We start from the raw sequence: 27,590 nt of genomic DNA, 5'->3' as shown, positions 1-27,590 counted from the left end.
GAGAGGTAGGCCAAAACACACCTGTCAAATCTTCACAACAGAAAATGACAGACTGAAAGAAATTGAAACAAACTGAAGAAAAAAAAAAATAAAGAATGGCTTTACTGTTATGGATTTCAGTCAACAACAAACAGCAGTTTACACTTTACAATCTTCACACATATACACGTACTGTGCTAAGTGAACTGCTTAAGCTAAAAAGTAATGCTAGCAGTAAAAATGCTGTGCACATAGTCTTTCAGTAGCTTGATACGTAGAAGCCAAGGAATGCCAAGAGTCAGATGCTTTCAATTTGCACCAAGGAGAAAAAATTGAAAACCTACACATGACATTAACATTAAGGTGAGGTCGAAGGTCACATAGGCATTGTAGTCCTCAAAGAACTGAGTTCATTAGGTAGTAGGGATGCACTGATACCGAAACGGGTATTTGGTATCGGCCTCGATACCACATTTTCTAAAGTACTCGTACTCGTTAAAAGTCCCCCGATACCGGGGACCGATACCACGGTCTGAGAAATGTCTATGTTTGAGCGGCGTGTAAGGGGTTAATCACAGGCGCTGAGTGCCCGCCCCCAGGCCCCGGCTGCAGCTCAGAGCAGGGAGAAGGCGAGGCGAGACATGTCAGCCGTGTGGAACTATTTCAAAGTGAATAAAGACGACAAAACAAAGGCGGACTGCAAATTGTGCTCAGCGAAATTGTCCAGAGGAGGCTCAAAAGGTAGCGCATTTAACACAAGTAATTTAATCAAGCACCTAAAATCCCAACACGACAACGAGTACAAGGAGTTTACCCACGCTTCTAAACCAACACAACCCACGCTGCAGCAAACTTTTGCAAGACGAGAGAAAATGTCCAGAGACAATCCACGTGCTGTGAAAATAACACAGGCAATTATCGAGTACATTGCATTGAGTGACCAGCCACTCTCGGAGGTAGAAAATGTGGGATTCCTGCGTCTCCTCCATGTTCTGGAGCCCAGATATGATGTCCCAAGCCGCCGCTACATGACTGACACGGAGCTGCCTAAACTACACGACTCCGTGAAAAAACATATCCACAACCTACTGCAAGCTTCCTCTGCGTTTAGTTTCACCACGGATATTTGGACAAGCAGTGTTAGCCCCGTGTCGCTAATTAGCCTAACCTCCCAGTGGATAGACGAGAGTTTCACATCGCAACGAGCCATATTACATGCGAAACAATTCCGCGGCTCGCACACCAGCCAGGCTATAGCGCATGTGTTTGAGGAAATGCTCCAGACATGGGGTATACCTAAAACATCAGTACATGTTGTGCTTCGTGACAATGCCAAAAACATGATTAAAGCCATGAATGACGCAGGGCTCCCAAGTCTGCCGTGTGTCGCGCACACACTCCAACTGGCTGTTCACGAGGGCTTATTAGCACAAAGGAGCATAGCTGATGCTATAGCAGTGGGGCGGAAAATAGTTGGGCATTTTAAACATTCCGCCTTAGCCTACTCCCGCCTCGAGGACATTCAGGGACAGCTCAACCAGCCAATAAAGAGACTGCAGCAGGACGTACAGACGCGCTGGAACAGCACGTATTACATGCTCCAGTCCCTCATTGAGCAAAAGCGAGTGCTGGGGGTATATGTGTCCGAGCATGAACTCCCAGTCCCTGACTATCTCACCGCTCACCAATGGGCTCTTATGGAGAAGACTGTTGCCATCCTCGCCCCCTTTGAGGAACTAACTAAAAAAGTGAGCAGCTATGACGCACTAGCCTCTGATGTCATCCCAGCTGTGACTGTGCTAGTGAGACTTCTAAACAGAGAAACAGACGAGGACCACGGCGTCAAGACAATGAAAGCAACCTTACTGGCAGCTGTCAAGAAGCGCTTCAGTGACGTCGAGACCAACCCACTGTACTTCATCTCCACCATACTTGACCCAAGGTAAAGTCTGTGTGCTATAGGTATTCAATGATAAACTACAGTACTAAATGTAAGATTAATTTCCATCTGAAATATATTATATTTTTGTAACTAAAATACACAAATACAAATGTATGCAATATATATAATATGAAATATATTTCCCTTATTACTACAGTGGAACCTCGAGATACGATCACCTCTGTATACGAGAAATTCAAAATACGAGGAAAGTATGAGCGAAAATTTCTGATCTAAATGCGAGCATTGGCTCGCGTAACGAGCCACGAGCCAGGCTGTGGGTATAGCTCTCAGCTTAGCGAGGGGGCGTGGTAGCTGTAGCGAGCCGCAGGGCGATCTGCGGTGTCTGCATTTCTCACTTAAGTGCACAGGTGGGAAACTGCCCACATCCATGATTGTTCCTGTGGCTGATGGGCTGCAGCTGCCATGTCCTCCCCGCATATATAGAGAAGCGCGAGCCGGTTAAGGGGGAAAAGAAGTGAGAGAGAGAGAGAGAGCGCGCGCGCGCGCGCAGGCAGGCAGGCATGCAGGAGGGCAGGCAGGAGAGCAGGCTCGCGTGTAGCTGAACAGTGAGCTGAACAGGCGAGCCAAACAGCTGAAGCAGGACGGTGTAGAGAAGGTCAGCTGCATTAAGAGTGTCTCGCCTGTTGCAGAGCCCGCAGGTGAGACGCTAACAGAGAAGAAGCACCGGGGATTGTCATCTGTTTTTTAAGGACTGCATCCTTTTGACGTTTTAACCTCGTGTTAAAGGATTGTTATTCTTGTGTATTTTAAACCTCCACTTCACAACTGTTTTAAGGATTATTTATTTAAACATTTATTGAATGCTCTACTGCACTTTGGACACCTGTTTTGATTCTTTTAATAATCAGTTATATTATTTACCAGTGTTATTTATTAAAGGTAGACTACATTATATATAATTTATCAGTGTTATTTGTTAGGAAAATTGATTTTTATGTTAATATATTTGGGGTGCGGAACGGATTAACTGGATTTCCATTATTTTCAATGGGGAAGTTTGTTCTAGATACGAGAAATTCGCTATACAAGCTCAGTGCTGGAACGAATTAAACTCGTATCTAGAGGTTCCACTGTACCAGAAATCCAAATGGCTGGCATTTGTGACAGTGGTTTAGGGGAAACTAAAATCAGTCCTATTTTTCCACATATTAATACATTCATGAATTTTGTTCAGGTATAAAGATCGCTTCTTCTCCAACAACACTGCTCCGGAGGCCAAGCTGCACCTGAAGCAGGAGCTGCAGATGATGTCCAGAGCTGAGGCAGAGGGGAGTCGGGCAGAAGCTGCAGAACCTCCTGCTAAACTGTTCCTCAAGGCCCAGGCCAGCACTGGCAGCAGTCTGGACACTGTATTTGAAGAAATCGCTAAGGAGCAGCCCCAGGCAGCACAGCCGCTGGCAGCAGGTGCTGCCATTGAGCTCGACACATACCTCGGAGAGGCCCCAAGCCCTCGTGATGACAGTCCTCTGAAGTACTGGGGTGTCAACAAAATCAGGTTCCCCACTTTGGCTAAAATGGCCCAGAAATACCTCTAAGCCCCATGTAGCAGTGTGGAAAGTGAAAGGCTTTTTAGCTCAGTGTCACACATTATAGATGAAAACAGAAACAGGCTGACTGCTGATAATGCAGAAAAGCTACTTTTCTTAAAAAAAAAAACCTGCCACTCACTTTTTCTAAATAGGCTCCATTAAGTGAGTCGTCTTAGACTTGATGTTAATACCTACCTCAGTTGCACTGATTGCCACAGTTCTATGTTGGTGGATGTTGTTAGTTTATTCAAATATTGTGCACTAAATAGCAAAGATGTTTATTAATGCCCCTTGTGTTGTCCAAAGCGGCAGAGTTTACAACAAACTGAAAAAAATACTTGAGTTGCACTGTCACTGTTTAAATTTTTTTTATAATTATTTATTCTGTAATATGTTGCATACAACATGCTTTTCATTTTAAATAAATGTTCTTAATTCCAAACTAGTCCCTTGTTTTTTTTGTTAAATTATATGACTAAAGCTGTTACCTGTAAATTTAAATCATGTTTTTATTAAGTACTCAGTATCGGCAAGTACTCAGTATCGGCGAGTACTGAAATGCAAGTACTCGTACTCGTACTCGTTTTCCAAAAAAGTGGTATCGGTGCATCCCTATTAGGTAGGTTCTAAAATATTCTCAATCAATTATATAAACACCCCCCCATTCATATAGATAGACAGTTTACAATTACCAATTAACAAAACCTAAATAAATAAAAACTTTTGTAGTTTAATTCATTCTTTGCATGAGCATGTCTGGCCATAGTCATTTTTTATGAAATGGGACTTGCAAAGCTAATCAGTTATGAAAAGGGTTAGGGAATTACACAGAATTATTACAGCATGTCACCATTAAGGAAGAGGTGAAAAACAGTAAACTTTGCAAAATATACAAGTTGGTGTAACTCCCTTCAAGGAAAAATCGAAACAGTAAAGTAAGTCATAGTTGAGCTCACAGAGAACGTTTCTTGGTTTTAAGATAGGCGTGTTTGCAGATTTGCTAATGTTTTTCAGTGGGAGATTTTAAAGTTTCAAAACTTTATACAGGGTGGTCTGTTCAAGATATCTCAGCAAATTTCTTTTGAAAAATGAGGGTGCCATATTTCAACAAAACTGGTCCATTAGGGCCAAATTATTTCATGTGGACAGACAAACAGAAAGACATTCAAACGTACCTGAAAAAAAAGACATTTTCCCTCATACAGATTCTCAAACATACTGTATATACCAGAAACTACTTGGCCATTCTTAGTAGTCAAAAATACTTTCACTGAGTGTAACATTTTAATTTTGTTTAAAATAACAATATATAAAAATTCTACAGGTATTACAAGTTCAATTTATACCAAAAAGCTAAACATGTCATTTTCATGTAAATGGAACGATCTTTAGCATCTTGTGCTTCAATCTCAAAAGTACAGTATATGTCTTTGTATAATATGCTGCACAGTAGGCATAAAACATTTTGGCGTTGTATATTAAACATTTTGGTAAATAAAGTTGCACACATACTGTAAATGTGTACACAGCGTCTACTTACTGTAGGTGCAGAATTTTATTTGACAGCAACCTGAACAATACTGGCAGAAAATAGCTTCCGCTACATTCAGACTCAATAAAGTTGCTTTAAAATAATAAGAGAGATAACAAAAGGCATTAATGATACCACATTTCTTATGCAGATTAATTACTTCCATGTCAGCTAAGTTATTTTGTGTTTAATTTCACACAGAAAAGCAACATGGCCCTAGTTATCAATGAATTCAATTATATCTGCTGAGATATGTGGGTATGTGAGATCAGTAGAGGGAATTACCAAGATGATGTCATCCCTCACATATTACAACCCCAAATCAGAAAAAGTTGGGACAGTGTGGAAAATGTGAATAAAAAAAGAAAAAAGCAAGTTATAAATTCTCCTCAAATTTTATTTCATTGCAGACAGTATGAACACAAAATAATTCTTTTTTTTTTTTTTGTCAACATCATTTGATTTGTAAATAAATATCCATTCTTGCCATTCAGGCTTGCAACACATTTCAAAAAAAGTTGGGACAGTACAGCATTTACCACTTTGTACAGTTCCCCTGTCTTTTAACAACACTTAAAAGACGTTTAGGCATTGAAGAAATCAAGTGACTAAGTATTGCAGGTGTTAGTTTGTCCCATTCTTCCTGCAAACAACGTTTTAGGTGCGCAACAGTACGGGGCCTTCGTTGACGCATTTTTCGTTTCAAAACAAATTCAAACATTCTCTATAGGAGACAAATCAGGGCTGCAGGCAGGCCAGTCAAGCATCCGCACCCTCTTCTTACGCAGCCATGCCTTTGTTATGCGCGCAGTATGTGGTTTGGCATTGTCTTGCTGAAATAAGCATGGGCGTCCCTGGAAAAGACGTCGTCTTGAAGGCAGCATTTGTTCCTCCAAAACTGAGATATACTTCTCAGCATTGATGGTGCCATCGCAGAAGTGCAAGTTACCTTTGCCGAAGGCACTGACACAACCCCATACCATGACAGACCCTGGCTTTTGGACTTGTATCTGGTAACAGTCTGGATGGTCCTTTTCCTCTTTGGTCCGCAGCACACGGCATCCATTTCTTCCAAAAAAGATGTGAAAAACCAATTCATCTGACCACAATACACGTTTCCACTGCACAATGGACCATCCCAGATACCTCCGAGCCCAGAGAAGTCGACGGCGCTTCTGGACACTATTTATGTAGGGCTTCCTTTTGGCACAGTACAGTTTTAGCTGGCATTTCCTAATGTAACTACGTACTGTAGTGCTTGAGAGTGACTTCCTGAAGTAGTCCTGAGCCCACGCAGTTATATCATTTATTGATGAATGACAGTTTTTAATGCAGTGCCGTCTGAGGGCTCGGAGATCACGGCCATTCAGTTTAGGCTTGCGCCCTTGGCCTTTGCGCACGGTAATTTCTCCAGATTCCCTGATTCTTTTCACTATGTTATGCACTATAGAGGGAGAAATGCCCAAATCTCTTCCTATCTGTCTTTGAGAAACATTTTTTCTTCATCATGTCAAAGATTTTTGCCCGCACCTGGTGGCAAACTGGCGATCCTCTGCCCATCTTTGCTCCTAAAGGAGTAGGCCTTTCCTCGATGCTGCTTTTGTACCGAATCATGATTGCAATCACCTGTTAACATCACCAGTTTCAAATCACATCATTATTTAGTTATTATACCTCATTACTACCCCTTAATTGCCCCCATCCCAACTTTTTTTGAAATGTGTTGCAAGCCTGAATGGCAAGAATGGATATTTATTTACAAATCAAATGATGTTGAAAAAAAAAAAAACATGAATTATTTTGTGTTCATACTGTCTGCAATGAAATAAAATTTGAGGAGAATTTATAACTTGCTTTTTTCTTTTTTTATTCACATTTTCCACACTGTCCCAACCTTTTCTGATTTGGGGTTATAGAATGTAACCTACTTTCACTTGCAAAAATTTATTTAAAATAGTCCCAGAAAAGAAATGTATATATACTGTATATACAGTGTATACAGTATATTATATAGTACTTGCCCAATAATACAAAGAGTACACAACACGTGTTTTACCCTATTTGCGTCTCATCAGGTGTACACACTTTTGCTTCCCCATGCAGGGACTGAACCTCAGACATTGTGCTACAGTGGCTGGGAGCTTATTTCACAGGGTGTACATTGGAATATTACATGCATAAGTCTGATCACAATCTGATATTTGGGTGGTTTGGTCAATATGGACCAAAATCCCAGAGCAATGTTTCTAGTACCTTGTTGAATTTATGCCATGAAGAATTATGGCAGTTCTGAAGGCAAAAGGGAGTCTGAACTGGTAATAGCAAGGTGTACCTAATAAAGTGGCTGGTGAGTATATACAAACATGTACATATATATGAAAATGTTAATGCAATAAAAAGAAGTCCACTTCAAATTCTTGTGATGCTAGCTAATGCGGTAAAAGAAAACTACATCACATTAATATACACAAATACACATAACTCAGACTATGTCACATAACATCAAGTTCAGGTTTACTGTTATGTGCCTACAGTACATTGAACTTCTAAATTACACGTCTCTTCAGAACATTCAAACACAAAGCATACATAGAGTGCAACGTATATTTCCATATGTTCCAACCTTCTAAACAACAAGCCTAGAATTACTAAGTATTAGCATTTAAATCTGATGACAAAGAGGCCCTAAAGGACATACACAAAATGCTGAAGAAAACGTTGAGAGCTAAAATGGAAAGCAAACTCACTCAGAATAACATGAAAAATTTATGGAATGGACTAGATGTAATTACTGGGCTCAAGCAATCCAGGACTCAGGTGCTAGAAGGGAATGTGAACCTAGACAAGAACAGACCTTTCTGCCCAACAAAATCCTCCAGTTCAATCCACTTAATTCTTCTAAAAAACATCAAGTCTAGTTTTAAAAGTCCCTAAAGCCCTACTGTCTACCATGCTACATGCCAGTTTATTCCAAGTGTCTATGGTTCTCTGTGTAAAGAAATACTTCTTAATGTTTGTGTGAAATTTACCCTCAACAAGTTTCCAATTGTGTCTCCATGTTCTTGATGAACTCATTTTAAAATAACAGTCTTGATCCACTGTACTCATAATTTTAACACTAGAATCCCTAAAGCCTATGAAAATATTCATAATGCCGGGCCACCTTAAATTCTGTCGCACCGGCCACCTTAAATTCTGTCGCACCTTCTCATCAACATCTTTGTTTTGCCAATGTGTCAATCAGCACAAGCAGCAAGCAGCCTGCTGTCCCATCCCCCACCGAGGCAGTTGAAGTTAAGTCAGACACAAAATTTCAAGAGCTGAAGTCTCTATATCCGGGGAATTAGGTGTCTGGAATTGTATTGGGTAAATAATATATCGTTACTTGGAATACATACATTTCACGTGTGTTCTGTGTCTACAACAATCTGTGTAAATGTAAGATGACAGGAAATGCGAGGCAAGAAATGTTGAACACGTAACTAAAAGAGAAGCTTTTTTCATGTTACAGTAATAATAACAAAATGTATAATGAATGAAGACTGAAGTCCAAATATCAAATAAACACTTTCACAAAAGGTATAACAAAACAAGTATGCTATTATTCAAGAATATAATTTACTTCATTGTTGCAGTCAATGTGTAAAAACTGAAGCCCAAATATCAATCAAGACAAAATAGACATGTCCATTGGACTGGCGCAGAAGTAAGAACTGCTGCTTCATAATCAAGAGGTTGCGGGTTCGATCCTGGGTCTATAGTTGCTTGGATCTGCCATTTTCCAATCCTTTGGAATTTCCCCAGTGCACAGTGACTTCCTAAAAATATGCATCAAGGGTTTATATATACACTTGCTGAAGACTTTATGACCAACACCTTCCAAACCCCACCAGCTATATATTACCTTTGATTCCTGTATGTCTAATCATTTTCCTCTGATATGATACCTAGCAGGTTGCTGAAAACTTAGGAATATAAAACTATTTTAAGATACGCGACTCATTTTCTCCCTTTGTGGATCTCTAGCTACATACTGTGTGTGTATGTATGTGTATATATATATATATATATATATATATATATATATATATATATATATATATATATATATATATATATACTAGGGGGCTTCGCCCCCTGCTCGCTTCGCTTGCCAACCCCCATGTTTGGTTTTCCAGATACACACTTTTAAGATTTTTTTTTTCTTTGAATTGTTGCTATTTCATTAGTTTCACTTTTATTTCAGAACTTCTGTAAAAACATTTAAATGAGGTCAGTGAGACATGTGTTTAATGACTTTGTAGCATAATTCAGGACAGGTTTCTCTGTTTGGAATTTCAGCACACACAAAGCGATCTACATCATCAGCAGTTAATAATTTTTTTTGCAAAGTAACCAATAAATGCATGTGAGGTAAACCTCGTTTTTGAAATTCTCTGACTTAAACTTCAATGCCTTACAATATTTACATACTTCTGACATATCACCTTTGTCCATATATTCGATCTCTAATCGCTTTTTCGTTATTTCTCTGAGTAATCATTTCTCTTTTTTTACACTAATGCGATATTTACTTTCTTTGTTTTATACTTTCTAATTTTCCTACTTTCATATTCTTTAACTTTGTATCGTGCCAACATTTTTTTTTTTTTTTTTGAGCCTTTCAAATTCCACTGCGGGTGGCATGGTAGCACAGTGGGTAGCGCTGCTGCCTCGCAGTTAGGAGACCCGGGCTTGCTTCCTGGGTCCTCTCTGCGCGGAGTTTGCATGTTCTCCCCATGTCTGAATGGGTTTCCTCTGGGTGCTCCGGTTTCCTCCCACGGTCCAAAGATATGCAGGTTAGGTGCATTGGCGATTCTAAATTGTCCCTAGTGTGTGTTTAGTGTGTGTGTGTGTGTGTGCCCTGCAGTGGGCTGGCGCCCTGCCTGGGGTTTGTTTCCTGCCTTGCGCCCTGTGTTGGCTGGGATTGGCTCCAGCAGGCCCCCGTGACCCTGTAGTTAGGATATAGTGGGTTGGATAATGGATGGATAGATGGAATTCCACAGCTTTCATAATCTCTAACCTGCTCTGCATGTGTATAGTGCCAATATTTGTGAACGTCTTTATGAAGTTCTTCTTTGTCTTTTACTCTGTCTTTTAATTCCTGATTGGACGTGCTTTGTTTCAATTCCACTTGTTCCGGGCTGATTATTACTTTCCTTATTTTCTGAATTTGCACCTCGATTATTCTTTTTTGCTCTTTTTTCTCTCCAACGCTTTTGAGTCTCTTTTCTCTGCGCTGCTTTCTTCTTCATTTAGTCGTTGACGTTTCATTTGTAACGTATTATCTTTATACGCTTTATACAGTATGCGCTGAGACCCTGGATCTATGTGTGCTCAAATCCTTTAGACGACTGAGTATTTTGCTGCCCCGTTGTCTTATTTGACAGATTGTAAGTAGGGCGTGTCTTGCAAGAATCTCATGTTCTACGTCATCGTGAGACGGTCCTAGGTCAATCTCTTGGCACAAAGTCTCATGCTTAAGGTCCCCGCGAGACGCTCCGTGGCCATTCTCTTTCGTCTCGCGGGTCTTTTAAGTGTCTTCCGTGATCTTACGTGAAGATCACGTCTCGTCTCCCGTCTTTCTCTCCCAGGATTATTATATATATCCTGTCTTGTATTGGGTCCAGAGTTGCACAAACAAAACTAAAATAGTTCTTTAAAAGCGCGGTTTATTATTTCGCTTGTGAAATTAATCCTTGGAGTCTTTCAAAGCAAAAGTCAAACTTAATTAATCTTCAAAGGAATTCAAGTCAGTTTATGATTTCCTGAAATTAAAAGAATTCAAACGCTTCCTGCAAAGGGGTGTGGGTGAACAATGCAGTCCAAGAGGCAAGCATCTAAAATGGGCAAAGTCATTTGTATCAGACAATCAATCACTTTTTTATCACCATGAGATAAGGGACCAAGACCGTATATACAACGTTGTGTGTGTTGTTTTAATATTAAAATTAATTATTAATGTTATAATGAAGAGGGCTTCACTGTAAAAGTGCATGCAGTTGAAGAAGAAGAAAACTGTGTCTGTGATATGCGGTGATATGGTCGTGTCTTGTTTTTTGTTTTTTTCTTTCCTTCATATATGTATTGCCTTATCTTCAGGTTGACAAGGTCAGCAGTTAAATATCTAAAGAAAATAGTTTACTTTGACATTGGAAATCTATTGTTACAGTATAAGAGTTCACATTAAAAAATCTTTTGTCATGCAGAAAATTATGATGACTTTCAAGGGGATTGACTACTTTCGCTTGCCACTGTACCTTTTTATAAATAAAAAAATGTATCAATAAAAAGCAAGTTTTGTTACATTTATTAACAGCCCAATAACAAATGTGCAAAAATAGCCACCAGTTGCTCCAAAGAACAGTTTAACTGACAGCTCCAGACACCTGATCTGAGTCACTGAAACGTTATTATGATTTACCTGTTGGTTTCTTGTTTAAGTTTGCCAAGCTGCATCCCCAGTGGATGCTGTGGACGTTGGGGCTCCTGGGATATCACTGAACTCAACGTGCTAACCCCTGACGTGAGTACTGGATCTTCTGCCGTATTTTGCTCGGCTGGCTGGAACTCATTATCTTCCTCCACTTCATCTGCATCCTTGTCCACCCCTTCACTCTCTGAGGCTGGGCCAAAATGAGTCTGAAGCTCTAGAAGTTCGAACAGGAACAGAGGCACAAAGGTTTAAGCTGAAAGTAAATAAATGGAAGGCTAGATGTTGCATTAATGATATGCACATATTTTGAGACTGTATGTCACCAAAAGATTGAGCCACATAAGTTGGTTACAGAAATAATTTTCTCTTCAGTTGAATCATTGAATTCAATGATCTAGTCAAGTTAAGGTGTAAGCACTACATCATTTGGTAAAATATAATCTATTTTAATAAGGCAGAATAAACATCACTGCACTAATTCTTGTACTAAAAAAGCTCCTATTCATAGTTTTTCCTGTCCAACTGCCTTGTCACTGGAAACCAATGTAAGACAGCCTATTGAAGACAATTCCTTTGACAATGGATGCTACTGAATTCATTTTTAAACTAGAAAGTTGTAATCAGTTTTGACCAGTAGTTATGAACTCGCTAGATACATTTTAATTTATTACCATTCTCATTAGACATTTAGTCCTTAAGGTTACAAGACACCCCTTTCATCATAAAATTCTCAATATTAGAGAATAGTTGCAGTATTTAACTATAAACCAAAACTCAGCCCTAAAGGTTAATTAATTAATATATAAGCAGTTAATATACAGTTTTTATACAGTTTATCTGATTATTGTACAGTAATCCCTCCTCCATCGCGGGGGTTGCGTTCCAGAAAATCCGCAAAGTAGAAGCCATATGTTTATATGGTTATGTTTATATTGTCATGCTTGGGTCACAGATTTGCACAGAAACACAGGAGGTTGTAGAGAGACAGGAACTTTATTCAAACACTGCAAACAAACATTTGTCTCTTTTTCAAAAGTTTAAACTGTGCTCCATGACAAGACAGAAATGACAGTTCAGTCTCACAATTAAAAGAATGCAAACATATCTTCCTCTTCAAAGGAGCAAACAAATCAATAGGGCTGTTTGGCTTTTAAGTATGCGAAGCACCGCCGGACAAAGCAGCTGCAAGGAAGTGAGCGATTGTAAAGGTAGTCTTTCAGCATTTTTTAGAGGAGCGTCCGTATCCTCTAGGCCAGTGTGCGAACAGCCCCTCTGCTCACACCCCCTCCGTCAGGAGAAGAGAATGTCAGAGAGAGTGAGAGAGAAAAACAAACAATTAAAAATCAATACGTGCCCTTCGAGCTTTTATGTATGCGAAGCACCGTTGCGGGAAGCATGTCGGTTGACAAAGCAGCTGCACGGAAGGGAGCAATGTGAAGATAATCTTTCAGCATTTTTAGACGAGCATCCGTATCGTCTAGGGGTGTGAACAGCCCCCCTGCTCACACCCCCTCCATCAGAGCAAGAGAGAGAGAAAAGCAAACAATCAAAAATCAATACGTGCTGTTTGATCTTTTAAGTATGCAAAGCACTGTGCGGGAAGCATATCGCTTGACAAAGCAGCCACATGTAAGCCCAGCAAGGAAGGCAGCAATGTGAAGGTAATCTTTCAGCATTTTTTGAGGAGTGGCCGTATCCTCCAGGGGTGCGAGCAGCCCCCGTGCTCACAATATATTTGAGGAGTTTTATTTAATACGTAATACATGCTCTGATTGGGTAGCTTCTCAGCCATCTGCCAATAGTGTCCCTTGTATGAAATCAACTGGGCAAACCAACTGAGGAAGCATGTACCAGAAATTAAAAGATCCACTGTCTGCAGAAATCCGCGAACCAGCAAAAAATCTGTGATATATATTTAAATATGCTTACATATAAAATCCGCGATAGAGTGAAGCCACGAAAGTCAAAGCGCAATATAGCGAGGGATTACTGTAAACCTCTCCTACCAATTATCTGAAGTAAGATTTTTTAATATACATATATATTTTAGCAGTCTGTAAAAAACCAAGTGGCTGGATGCTGTCAGGACAGAGGCTGGTCTCCCACAAAACTTCACTGAATGTAAAAAGTGAACTAAACAAAAATAAGTTAAACACTGTAAAGTAAAGAAAAATGACACATGAAACACTTTTATGCAGAGAGAGAGAAAAATGTTAGTAAAATAATAACTTGCTAATATCTATATTAACCATAATAAAGATGTAAATATGAAACTCCCAAAACTGTAGGTTAATATCCATTTAAATTTGACAGAATGATAGTTACGGTTCTTTAAATATAAAACCATTTTAGGTAACATGCTCTGTGGCACATTTCAAACAGCCAATCAGTCAGTTTCTCCTGAATTACTAAAACTTGCTGCTATTTAAAGCTTGAAAGGCTCCATGGTAAAAAAACAATTTACATCAAAGGACAGTACACAAGATAGCTACACTGGGAGACAAATCACATGGTGTAGGTTAAGTAAAATATACCAAATAATGAATATAATTGAAGAATAGCAGCCTGAGCCTTCGTGGCCCATTCAGTTGTAAGGTCCTAGTGCAGAACTCATGTCTGGAAATGGTTTCAGGCAGAGACTCATGATAAAATTGTTGGTTCTGAGAAAACAGTCTGTAAATTACGGCTCAGTAAAAAAAAAAACCCAAATAGAAACATGCTGATTTTATACAAAGAGTGAGTTTCAAATTATGTTAACTTTATATTCAAGGTGGCCAGGTGTCTAAAAATGTACAACCCAAGGACAGTTCAAAATAACAATTCTGCCTAAAGTAGTGAAAAGGACACCCCAGAAAGTAGGGGGCAGTGTCAGAGCAAAGGGTTAGGTATATACCATCACACAATGGGGAGAGGGGGACTCTAGCTCAGAGAGTTCACAATGGTCAAGAAGGGAAAGGGGAGCCATATGGATGAAAGACATGGTAAAAATGTGGTAGAAGGAGGTTGAAAAATAGCCCAAAATACAGCGATCCGTAAAAGTCCATTTTTTCCTGTGGACAACAATGAAAAATAGCCCAATTGGGCAACAAAACTCTGAACGTTGCAACTACTGTATAACAAACTGTATATACAGTGGGGCAAAAAAGTATTTAGTCAGCCTCCAATTGTGCAAGTTCTCCCACTTAAAAAGATGAGAGAGCCCTGTAATTTTCATCACAGGTTTACCCCAACTATGAGAGACAAAATGAGAAAAAAAATCCAGAAAATCCCATTGTCTGATTTTTGAAGAATTTATTTTGAAAATTATGGTGGAAAATAAGTATTTGGTCACCTACAAACAAGCAAGATTTCTGGCTCTCACAGACCTGTAACTTCTTCTGTAAGAGGCTCCTCTGTCCTCCACTCGTCACCTGTATTAATGGCACCTGTTTGAACTCGTTATCAATATAAAAGACACCTGTCCACAACCTCAAACAGTCACACTCCAAACTCCACTATGGCCAAGACCAAAGAGCTGTCAAAGGACACCAGAAACAAAATTGTAGACCTGCACCAGGCTGGGAAGACTGAATCTGCAATAGGTAAGCAGCTTGGTGTGAAGAAATCAACTGTGGGAGCAATCATTAGAAAATGGAAGACATACAAGACCACTGATAATCTCCCTCGATCTGGGGCTCCACGCAAGATCTCACCCCGTGCGGTCAAAATGCTCACAAGAACGGTGAGCAAAAATCGCAGAACCACACGGGGGGACCTAGTGAATGACCTGCAGAGAGCTGGGACCAAAGTAACAAAGGCTACCATCAGTAACACACTACGCCGCCAGGGACTCAAATCCTGCAGTGCCAGACGTGTCACCCTGCTTAAGCCAGTACATGTGCAGGCCCGTCTGAAGTTTGCTAGAGAGCATTTGGATGATCCAGAAGAGGATTGGGAGAATGTCATATGGTCAGATGAACAAAACTCTACTCGTCGTGTTTGGAGGAGAAAGAATGCTGAGTTGCATCCAAAGAACACCATACCTACTGTAAAGCATGGGGGTGGACACATCATGCTTTGGGGCTGTTTTTCTGCAAAGGGACCAGGACAACTGATCCGTGTAAAGGAAAGAATGAATGGGGCCATGTATCGTCAGATTTTGAGTGAAAACCTCCTTCCATCAGCAAGGGCATTGAAGATGAAACATGGCTGGGTCTTTCAGCATGACAATGATCCCAAACACACCGCCCGGGTAATGAAGGAGTGGCTTCGTAAGAAGCATTTCAAGGTCCTGGAGTGGCCTAGCCAGTCTCCAGATCTCAATCCCATAGTAAATCTTTGGAAGGAGTTGAAAGTCCGTGTTGCCCAGCGACAGCCCCAAAACATCACTGCTCTAGAGGAGATCTGCATGGAGGAATGGGCCAAAATACCAGTAACAGTGTGTGAAAACCTTGTGAAGACTTACAGAAAACCTTTGACCTCTGTCATTGCCAACAAAGGGTATATAACAAAGTATTGAGATTAACTTTTGTTATTGACCAAATACTTATTTTCCACCATAATTTGCAAATAAATTCTTCAAAAATCAGACAATGTGATTTTCTGGATTTTGTTTTCTCATTTTGTCTCTCATAGTTGAGGTTTACCTATGATGAAAATTACAGGCCTCTCTCATCTTTTTAAGTGGGAGAACTTGCACAATTGGTAGCTGACTAAATACTTTTTTTCCCCCACTGTACATTCATAATCACATTCACTTGCTGTGCCAAAGTACTAACCAAAGCCCAGAAGAAAAACCTTGCATAGACACTGTAGCCTGTAGGGCATGTCACTGTGCCCCAAAACTTCAGAAATAACTACACATAGACAGTCCGAGTTCAAGTGAAGGTATTTTTATTAAAGTACCTTTCCACAGGTCTTGTTTCCCCAGTCACCACAATACAATAATTCCTTCCTTTTCTAATCCCTCTTTTTCTCCTCCAGGCAAGTGTGGTTTTCTTCCTCCCAACTCCAACTCCCTCAGCCATGTGCCTTTTAACTCTGGACCCAGGAGTACTTCTGGTGCATAAAGAAGCACTTTTGTGTCAGGCAGGACTATAGCGGTCCTTGTATCGTCACCATCCGACAGCTCCCCCTGGTGATTCCCATAAAACCTGACATGTCAAGCCCATGGGACCACAACTCCCATGCTGCCCTGCAGGAGTCCATAATGAGGCTTGCCAGACAAGATGCTGCCATCCAGTGTGCAGGGGGAGACTCTGCCCATAGCAGGGAGTTGGCCACTGTTTTGTCCCTCCTGGATTCCAAGTCCATCCTGGGTGTCGCTCAGTGGCTGTTAGGACGCCAGACCCGCTGTGGCAGCTGTAACATCCTTCCACATCTGGGTCCTCTCATGGAAAGGAGGTATCATCATTCCCTACCTGATCTTCCATTATCAAGGCCTCTGGCCAGGTAAGGGAGTGGAGTCCACACTGGCTGGGACACCAGTTCATCCCTCACAACACACAGAATATTCAGAAAACTCTGGGGGGATGACAACCAGGCATGGGATTTCAATCCGGGTCGCTGAATTTGTGAGGAAGCAATGCTTACCACTGTGTCATCATGACTGAGTTTAGAAATGGGTTTAAAGGAGATTTAAGGAACACAGAATTCAATACAATAATTGTCTATTATAGCATGTCAATGGAAACAAATTTAATGTAGTAAGAACTCTAAATATTACATCACATTCAACACTCGTTGTCCTTGTAATGCTTATAACTACATAGTTATTAAATGCTGAGACAAATAGTCAAAAAACAAGTAGAAAATAAATCAATGGTGATATTTTGAATGTGTTTTCAAAATTACCAGGTATAAGAATGGTCACTGCAGCTTGGACTGCTCTTCGGATGATGTTGTCCATTGCAAACATCCAATGTGGCTTAATGTGATGGTTTCGTAGAACCTTGTTGACCTAATAAACAGACAAAAAATTCAAAGCTTTGCCTTTGCATTGATACCATATGTGCCAGTGAAGGAGCTAAGCATCTAATGGTGACACTGACATTTTATAATGTACATAGACTGGGTTGATGACCTCTGATTTGTATGACTGGCTAATGGGCAAAAAACTCAATACATGCATGCAAATCCCATCAGCACAGCATTGCAAGTCTTGAAATAGGGCAATAAGAAGTAAGAAATTACATATGAGCATCAGAATCGAGTCAGTCAACATACAATTCTAAGTTACCATCGGCTGCTAATATGATGTAAAATGCACAAAATTATGAGGATAAAGAATCCATAGTTAACATTTTTGCAATGATTTTAGTAAAAGGTCTCATAACCTCATAATAGCAGGAATTTTTCATTCTACATTAAACCAGCTATACCTGTAACATCTATAGATCATATAACAATTTCACATTTTATTAATAAGTTTAACTTCTCGGACTCATGGAAATTTCTCGATCCATATTTGAGAAAATATCCATTTGTGTCCTTTATATAATAGTTATTCGCCAGTTGGCAGTTTTTTTTTATTATATTATTCTATTTTCTCTTAAATCTTGTAAACATTATATTAGTGATATCTTCAAACATGATATTTTTACTTTGGAAATTAAATAATTTCAGTCAGCCAATGGTGATTAAATCTATTAAAACAAGCAGATGAAGACTTAATTAACTTAATTGTCACACAAATCAGTATCAGATCAATACATCATCAAAAATATCCATGGGAAGAATTTAGGAAATGCTTAAAAGTATATCTGAAAGAACAAACCAAACAATGTTATACAATTTGCGTTAAAATTGCAAAAAATAAGGAAAACGGAAATAAGTACCAAAATTTATAAAACTGAAAAAAGGCTGGCATTACAGGTTTATAGGTTTACTTGAATGTGCTAATCGACATGCAACACACAGTACAAAAAGAATTTAATCTCTTTTTTTAATTAACATGTGATCATTAAAAAAGTCATTAAGAGTTTAGATAAAAACATACATAAAAAGCAAGTTTATAAAATAATTGTAGAAATGAATAATGAAGATGGAACTAAAGACAGTGAACACAAAGAAATAATTTATTTCTTTAAAGAATTTTACAAGAATTCTATAAACATGAGAGTGCAATGAAGGAGAGGATTGATAATGAATTCCTCAATGTCATATGGCATTACAAGAGTTGAAGGCTAAATAAAATCCAAGATGCTAAAAGAGAAGGTAGAGATTGACAAGGTCACAGACGGAATGAGGGGCTGTGAAATGGACTACTTTGTGTGTGACAGGAAGTGTTTTGAATGTAATGATTGCACGAAGAGGGAGACAGTGTGTATGTGTGTGTGTGTGTATATATATATATATATATATATATATATATATATATATATATATATATATATATATACACACACCCACTTCCATATCTTCTATTATCCTTATGTTTTAAATAAACTGTACAGTGATCCCTCCTCGATCGCAGGGGTTGTGTTCCAGAACCCCCCGCGAAAGGTGAAAATCCGCAAAGTAAAAACCGTATGTTTGTATGGTTATTTTTATATATTTTAAGCCCTTGTAAACTCCCCCACACTCTTATAAATATTTCCCACACAGTTATACTGCATAAACCCTTTATATTCTCTTAGATATTAGGTAAGATTCATTGAAATTATGTATGTAAACACACTGTATATATTATGATTATTCCTTTAGTATTAGTATCATATTTACGAACACTAGAGTCATGCGCCACTTGCATTTTGGTAATGTTTACATTCTCAGCTGATTTCGGCTGGTAACATCCGGACTACCGCCTTATTACGTCCACTTACAACTCATTTCGCGCCCTGGTTAAAGGACATATTCTTATTCTTTTCATCCTTAATATAACAAACCGTTGACTCATTGATGCCGTAATGGTGTCCTACAGCGGCGTAGATGTTCTCTTCCTTCTACATTCTCAAAACTTTTACCTTTTTGGCAATCGTTAGCATCTTCCGTTGATGCTTAGGCACAGCCCCAGAAGCAGTAGCAGGAGCAGATCGTTTTGGAGACATAACGAAGGGCTTGACTATGCACAAAGATAAACACAAAAGAGCACAAAAGTTAACTCTTTACACAGTGAAACACGTTGATGCTGAATGAGCGAGACAAGATGCTGGCTAACACAAAGTGGAATCGAATGCTGCTCTCCGTCGCTGAGCCAATTAGCACCCAGGAACTTAACCGCATGCTCTATTAGGTAGCTTCTCAACCATCCGCCAATAGCGTCCCTTGTATGAAATCAACTGGGGAAACCAACTGAGGAAGCATGCACCAGAAATAAAAAGACCCATTGTCTGCAGAAATCCGCGAACCAGCACTAAATCCGTGATATACATTTAGATATGCTTACATATAAAATCCGCGATAGAGTGAAGCCGCGAAAGTCGAAGTGCGATATAGCGAGGGATTACTGTACACTTTGTTTTTATTGTAGCAAGTGTGTTTGGGTTATTTGTTGAAATAATACTATCGGCATGCCGAACCACAACAAAACAAAATACAGTGAAAGTGTTTACTGTAGACTTCCACCGCCTTATGAACCTCGTTTAGAAACGGCATAGATCTCGTCATATTTCTGGTGTCTTAGCTGGAAAGTACAGAGATCCCTCACTCAACCCATAATAATTTGGTATCATTGGTGTGGGTGTCGTGTTAATTGTTTTAATTACTGGCACTGCCAAAAGCAAAGTGATGAACCCCTTTTCCTAAACAAGTGGTATCTACTAACACAACTATATAAATACATTCAAATGTTATAAAGCCATACCACACTGAAAATTATCATAAAGTAACATACCTTACTTTTCTATCTATTTTATAAAGGACATTAAATGTAAGAAGTTATCAGTTTTTCTTACACTTTTGAGAAATAAAAAAACTTACAGAGTCCTGAAATCCAAATAAAACCAGCTGGATCTGGTTGATTGAAGTGCTATCAAAATCGAGGTCTAACTTCAGTTTAGAAATTGTGGTTGCCATGACTCTTCGCTCAGGAGAACGTATGAAGTCCCTTAAAATGCAGATGATCTGTTTAATGTGATCAACTGACAGCTTCAATTCTTCAGTCCCCTGTAAATGTATCATGGATTTTAAGATTGCACCATTTTTATATCTGACATTATAATTATTCTATTTTTATTTGTATTTTCCAAACTGAAATTTCATAAATGAAACAGTTTGTGGAATATATAACAAAAAAAATCAGAAAACAGGATAACACTTCCTCTAGTTCTCTACTTTAAATATACAGTACTCTGCTTCATATATTTCTATAAGGGATGTATCTCAAATAAAATATATGCCATCACCTTCTGTACTTCTTTATAACTTTTAACTCTTCACAGAAACCATTAACAAATGTTGACACTTAACATAATGCACTCTGCTTTAGACTTCAATAAATATACCTGTATATGGTTTTCCATTAAATTGGAAATAACTTTATCCTGATCTTCATTGAGGACTTTATAGAGAATAGCTCTTCTCTCACTGTCTTTCTTCAACAAGAACAAACCAGAGTCTCTGTCCTCTGGTGAAGGTGGAGCACTCCGATCTTCTGACACTGAGCTATCATCGGGGACACTATGGGGCAGATAAACACACAAACACACCACATACACAATTAGCTTCTTTAACCCAATCAGCAAACTTTTCAATTAAAACTAATCTCAAGCTAGAATTTGTTTAAAATTAAAAAAGCAAAACAACAAAAGACAAACAATGAAATCCAAAATATAAGAGATATATAAAGGGGTAGTAACATTTACTGTTGTGTGGTCCAACCTACAAACTGGAACCACTTAAGTAAAGCATCTTTACAGAATGGACAACACCGTGATTGCTGGCTTAACTCTTGCATATGGTTACACAATCTGTGCCAACAAGTCAGTTAAACCTTACAGCTAGGACATTGGATTTAAAACAACATATTTACTGGGGTTACAAATGGGAAAAAAACAATCACATCTTTATTGTATAGTTGTAAAGTGTATATCATTATCATAAGATCATATACAAAATAAAGTATGCTAGTGTACATTTTTAAAATTTCACACATAAAACTGTTTTGCCATTATACTGTCTCTTAATACAGTCAAATACAACTTAAAATAATATTTACCATATCCTTAAAAAAAAATTAAAATCTTGAAACAAGGCCAAACCTGTACAACTATATCCTGCTGTCACACCTTTCTTACATAACAAGTTCAGAACTTTCTGATTCTGTATACAGGATTGGTACTAGACCCTACTAGTTCCTCAAGCTACTATAAAAACTATTTTCAACTCAGTCAAAAGTTCTGTGAGATGCCTTGAGTCCAACCATTCTCTGAACCTGCATAATTAAATTTAATGGTCACAGACAGCTGGAGACTATTACAGTAACCTTGTGACCAGGAAAGATAGGAAGAAAAACATTGATAAAAAGTAGGAAGCGTATTTAGAAAGCTCATCTTATTTTTCAAGTATCCAAATTATGTACAGTAATACAGTGCATATTTTGTATACAGTACAAAAGATTACATTGTATTAGTTAATTTCAAAATATGAGAATCTGAAACATGACTATGCTACATTGTGTGTGTGTAAATATATCTATACTAATAAAAGGCAAAGCCCTCACTGACTGACTCACTGACTGACTGACTGACTCACTCATCACTAATTCTCCAACTTCCCGTGTAGGTAGAAGGCTGAAATTTGGCAGGCTCATTCCTTACAGCTTACTTACAAAAATTAGGCAGGTTTCATTTCGAAATTCTACGCGTAATGGTCATAACTGGAACTGTTTTTTGTCCATATACTCTAATGGAGGAGGCGGAGTCACATATCGCGTCATCACGCCTCCTACGTAATCACGTGAACTAAAAACAAGGAAGAGATTTACAGCACGAGTCAAACGCGGGAACAAAGGTAAATGACGTTAATTTTTGAGTGTCTTTTAATACTGTGTAAGCATACATATTAACACATGTGCAATTAAACGTGTGCATTTATGGGGTGATTTCTCAGGCTTAAAAGCTCGCCTTTTATTAAAGAGTTAAATGCAAACTGTTTTCATTCTGAAGGGCACAAACCATGTTAGATTTCATGCTCAAGAGTAAACTCAGCACACAGCTTGGTCATATTACAACCGGTTCATTTTCCTCAGTTTAAAAAGGTTTACTTTTCTTCTTAATAAAATTTTTAAAGCAGTACTTCGCCGCTGTGAAGCGCGGGTATTTTGATATATATCAAAATATATCACGTCATCACGCCTCCCACATAAGCACGTGAACTGACCCGCTGCCGTTTGCAATGCCATATTCGCGAGATACAAGTTTAATGAGAAGACATGAGGTATGGACATCGCAACATCACACAAGACAGCGGCTCACATGAAGTGACTGAACGCAGCAGGAGTGATCACTTCGATGAATCAAACCTGTTCAAAAAACACATTACACAATTGATAAGGTACGAAAACAATATGAAACTGATTGTGGATTTGCGTACAGCCACTGAAACTTTGTGACGGCACGAGACTTCAGGTCACGTGTCTGCAAAAGAACGTCATTGAGGCAACTATTTTTACTGGCGGTGGCTCAGGAGAGAGAGTTTTTATTCCTCGCATCCCCGTTATACCCACTGATCTCCCATTTCAATTCAAACGCCTCCAATTTCCACTAAGGCTCTGCTTCGCAATGACAATTAATAAGTCTCAGGGACAGACCCTACAAAAGGTTGGCATTGATTTGAGGCAAGACTGATTTTCACATAGCAAACTGTACGTTGCATGCTCAAGAGTAGGCTCAGCACACAGCTTGGTCATATTACAACCAGAGGGGCGACCTGACAACGTGATATACAAAGAGATCCTTAACAAATAATTATTGATTCATTTTCCCTCAATTTAAAAAGGTTTACTTTTCTTCTTAATAAAATTTTTAAAGCAGTACTTCGCCGCTGCGAAGCGCGGGTATTTTGATATATATCAAAATATATCGCATCATCACGCCTCCCACGTAAGCACGTGAACTGACCTGCTGCCGTTTGCAATGCCATATTCGCGAGATACAAGTTTAATGAGAAGACACTTTTAACTGCCGGGTCTTAGCTAACATTAAATAAACCCGTGGACATCGCAACATCACACAAGAGAGCGGATCACGTGAAGTGACTGAACGCAGCAGGAGTGATCACTTCGATTAATCAAACCTGTTCAAAAAACAAATAACACAATTGATAAGGTACGAACAGAATATGAAACCAATTGTGGATTTACGTACAGCCACTGAAACTTTGTGACGGCACGAGACTTCAGGTCACGTGTCTGCAAAACAACCTCATTGAGGCCACTATTTTTACTGGCGGTGGCTCAGGGGAGAGAGTTTTTATTCCTCGCATCCCCGTTATACCCTCTGATCTCCCATTTCAATTCAAACGCCTACAATTTCCACTAAGGCTCTGCTTCGCAATGACAATAAGTCTCAGGGACAGACCCTACAAAAGGTTGGCATTGATTTGAGGCAGGACTGCTTTTCACATGGCCAACTGTACGTTGCATGCTCAACAGTAAGATACCACACAGCTTGGTCATATTACAAGCAGAGGGGCGAAATGACAACGTGCTATACAAAGAGATCCTTAACAAATAATTATTGATACATTTTCCCTCAGTTTAAAAAGGTTTACTTTTCTTCTTAATAAAAATTTTAAAGCAGTACTTCGCCGCTGCGAAGTGCGGGTATTTTGATATATATATGTAGATATGTGTATATATATATATATATCCTGCCCGGGATTGCTTCCTGCCTTGTGCCCTGTGTTGGCTGGGATTGGCTCCAGCAGACCCCCGTGACCCTGTGTTCGGATTCAGCGGGTTGGAAAATGGATGGATGGATATATATATGTAGATATGTAGAGATATATATATATATATATATATATATATATATATATGTATATATATATGTATATATATGTGGATGAGTATATGTGTATATATATGTATATATGTGTATATGTAGATATGTATATATATGTATATATGTGTATGTATATATATGTTTATGTGCGTGTGTGTGTGTATACAGTGGTGTGAAAAACTATTTGCCCCCTTCCTGATTTCTTATTCTTTTGCATGTTTGTCACACAAAATGTTTCTGATCATCAAACACATTTAACTATTAGTCAAATATAACACAAGTAAACACAAAATGCAGTTTGTAAATGGTGGTTTTTATTATTTAGGGAGAAAAAAAAATCCAAACCTACATGGCCCTGTGTGAAAAAAAAAAAAAAAAAATAAAAAAAAAAATATATATATATATATATATATATATATATATATATATATATATATATATATATATATATTCACGGCATTCGAAGTCTGTGTCACAATCTGATTGTATGGGTGGTTACCTACCAGGTAACGCTTGTGGTTGGCCAGCAACCTGCTAACATCCGCCACGGTGCCCTCAGTTTGTGAAGAGCAGATCATAGAATGGCTGAAATAGTTTACTGTCAAATAAATGCAAAGAGTACGCGACACGTGTTTTGCCCTCATTCTGGGCTCATCAGGCATACACACTCCACTGCACTCCCTCTCGGGAATCGAACCTCGGACGTCAGCGCCAGAGGCGATGCCCCTAACGTTGCGCCACGGCGTGTGGTTCGTTTATTTGACAGCATGTAGATCGGGGTATATGTGTATGTATGTATGTGTGTATATATATATATATATATATATGTATGTGTATATGTATATATGTATATGTGTGTGTATGTACTGTATCTGTGTATATATATGTTGATATGTGTATATATATGTGGATGTGTATATGTATATATATATGTATATATATGTATGTATATGTAGATGTGTATATGTATATATGTATATGTATATTTATGTTTATGTGTGTGTATATTTTATATATATATATATATATATATATATATATATATATATATAAGACAGCAACACTCATAACAATAACAACACAATTACATTGACAATCATGTTATGTTATTTTTTAAATGTTTCCTTTTCTTTTTCATAACCTCTTTAACACACTACTTCTCCGCTGCGAAGCGCGGGTATTTTGCTAGTATATATATATATGATATACGGGCGGCACGGTGGCGCAGTGGGTAGCGCTGCTGACTCACAGTTAGGAGACCCAGGTTCACTTCCCAGGTCCTCCCTGCGTGGAGTTTGCATGTTCTCCCCGTGTCTGCATGGGTTTCCTCCCACAGTCCAAAGACATGCAGGTTAGGTGCATTGGCGATCCTGAATTGTCCCTAGTGTGTGCTTGGTGTGTGTGCGTGCCCTGCAGTGGGCTGGCGCCCTGCCCGAGGTTTGTTTCCTGCCTTGCACCCTGTGTTGGCTGGGATTGGCTCCAGCAGACCCCCGTGACCCTGTAGTTTGGATATAGCGGGTTGGATGGATGGATGGATATGATATACATTCACACAAATATATTTATATACATATACACACACACACATATATTTTATATATATATATATAAATGTTAATAAAACCTTTTTGATTTTTAATGCAAATAAAAGGGAATATGGGCTAGCAAGGAATACAACTGTACAAATTGATACATTTGTTTAGAACAATTTGCTCATGGGAAAAATTGAATAAACTCACACAACAGCATTACTTTTATTCATTATTCTTCCTATACTATAACACTATAGACAAATGTTAAAGGATAACACCATCTTTTCTATAAATTGGTAACTAACTGCATCTATTTATAAAGGGACCAAAACCAAACAAACAAACTTATGTTTCAGGTCTTACCTCAGGAAGTTTGAACTTGGTGGTTTGATAAGGTTTTCCGAACTAGACCTTTTCTTCTTTTCAAAGAACACATCATGCTTAGAATCTGAGTCTGGTGAGATTGAGCCATGCTCACTACTGCTGCTACCTGCGTTCTCACCCTGCATCTGGATAGGTAGAGACACACTTCGAAGGTAGTCTAGAGAGAGAGAGTAAGAAAAGTAAATCATTCTCAATTCTGGTTAGAGTTTTGGCAAGATATTTAAGAGAAGAAGGTTTTTGTTTCTGCATTCTACAGATACAAAGACACGTAATTGTGCAGAAATGGGAGTATTGCATTACTAAATCTATTAGAAAATATCTGCCATGGACAAAAGAGACAGTATAGATGTGAAAGTTCCAGCATGTAAAGAAATAATCAGAACACGGCCTTACAAGGTTAAAGCCTTTACAAAACCACTATTAGCAAATATGGCACAAGATACTGCTCCTTCCATTCATCCCTTTCTCTTTCACTTAAGGATATAGTATGCATACAAATCTGCAGTGCAGTCAATTGAGATAAGTGGTAGGCGAACATACGGTGTTTGACTATAGCAGGCAAGTAAGAAAAGAGTTGGTCCAAGGGGGGAAAAGTAGGTGCAACTCTACTTCTGAATGAGGACAATGCACTGCAAGTGTCACTGGTGATTTCAGAGAAGTATTATTGGTCTTGTTTGTTTCTGAGGCATTCATTTCTTGAGACACCTGCTTCCTCGACAATCTTATTTTGCTCTCATCTTCTTTACAACCTCCAGGATATACTGCACTTTATTATCTGTGGCAAGTATTATTTTATATAGTTAGGAATTTCTTCAAAATAATCCCTACCACATCAATCAAATTAGCAATCGAAACAAAAAAGTGCCACCTTATGGCCTGTAACGAGAGGGAGTGAAAATTGAAGAGACTGATGTCATGCTTGGTACTCTATTTGCTGAAGAGATCTAACTACTGGGCCTTGCCTTACCTCCAGAGCTGGCTTTCCAGCTGGCCCAGTTTACGGCAAGGATTCTTAGGAGTCACCTTGATTAACAAAAACCATGTGTCTGACAATTTCTTACTCTCTAACAAGTGGCAACACCACTGGAACTATACAGTATGACTGTGGCAGTATGGAGGCTCCCTGAAATCTGAAGATTTAGAGAGATGAAATTTACAGATTGGGAGTAAATTTGAAGAAAAAAAAAATTAAAAACCTGACTATAAGCAATGATTACTGAATGACTACGACTGAGCCACAGAGGGTGGAGTGGTGCATATGAGGCTAAGGA

The 27,590-nt window shown here is 38.8% G+C and overlaps 2 protein-coding genes across 7 annotated transcripts in view; one reads left to right on the top strand and one right to left on the bottom strand.

The window, feature by feature from the left end:
* Nucleotides 1-27,590, bottom strand: part of map3k15 (mitogen-activated protein kinase kinase kinase 15) — a 219,346-nt gene that overhangs the window by 11,075 nt on the left and 180,681 nt on the right. For all 6 annotated transcript variants that reach the window (XM_051926897.1, XM_051926899.1, XM_051926900.1 and 3 more), the window contains 5 exons: nucleotides 26,299-26,476; nucleotides 20,903-21,077; nucleotides 20,379-20,564; nucleotides 17,313-17,418; nucleotides 11,469-11,694 (listed from right to left, as the gene is read on the bottom strand). In XM_051926897.1, coding sequence (XP_051782857.1) covers nucleotides 11,469-11,694; nucleotides 17,313-17,418; nucleotides 20,379-20,564; nucleotides 20,903-21,077; nucleotides 26,299-26,476 — 871 coding nt within the window. The remainder of the gene's footprint in view (nucleotides 1-11,468; nucleotides 11,695-17,312; nucleotides 17,419-20,378; nucleotides 20,565-20,902; nucleotides 21,078-26,298; nucleotides 26,477-27,590) is intronic.
* On the top strand, nucleotides 1,130-3,949 carry LOC114650035 (zinc finger BED domain-containing protein 4-like). Its single transcript, XM_028799471.2, has 2 exons — nucleotides 1,130-1,921; nucleotides 3,120-3,949. Exons 1-2 carry the CDS (start codon nucleotides 1,254-1,256, stop codon nucleotides 3,478-3,480), a joined length of 1,029 nt encoding a protein of 342 aa, XP_028655304.2. The 5' UTR covers nucleotides 1,130-1,253; the 3' UTR covers nucleotides 3,481-3,949.

The sequence above is a fragment of the Erpetoichthys calabaricus genome, chromosome 4 (assembly GCF_900747795.2).
Source record: "Erpetoichthys calabaricus chromosome 4, fErpCal1.3, whole genome shotgun sequence".
NCBI lineage: Eukaryota > Metazoa > Chordata > Cladistia > Polypteriformes > Polypteridae > Erpetoichthys > Erpetoichthys calabaricus.
Note: the sequence above shows the minus strand (reverse complement) of the source record. Positions and strands in the feature narration are given on the sequence as shown.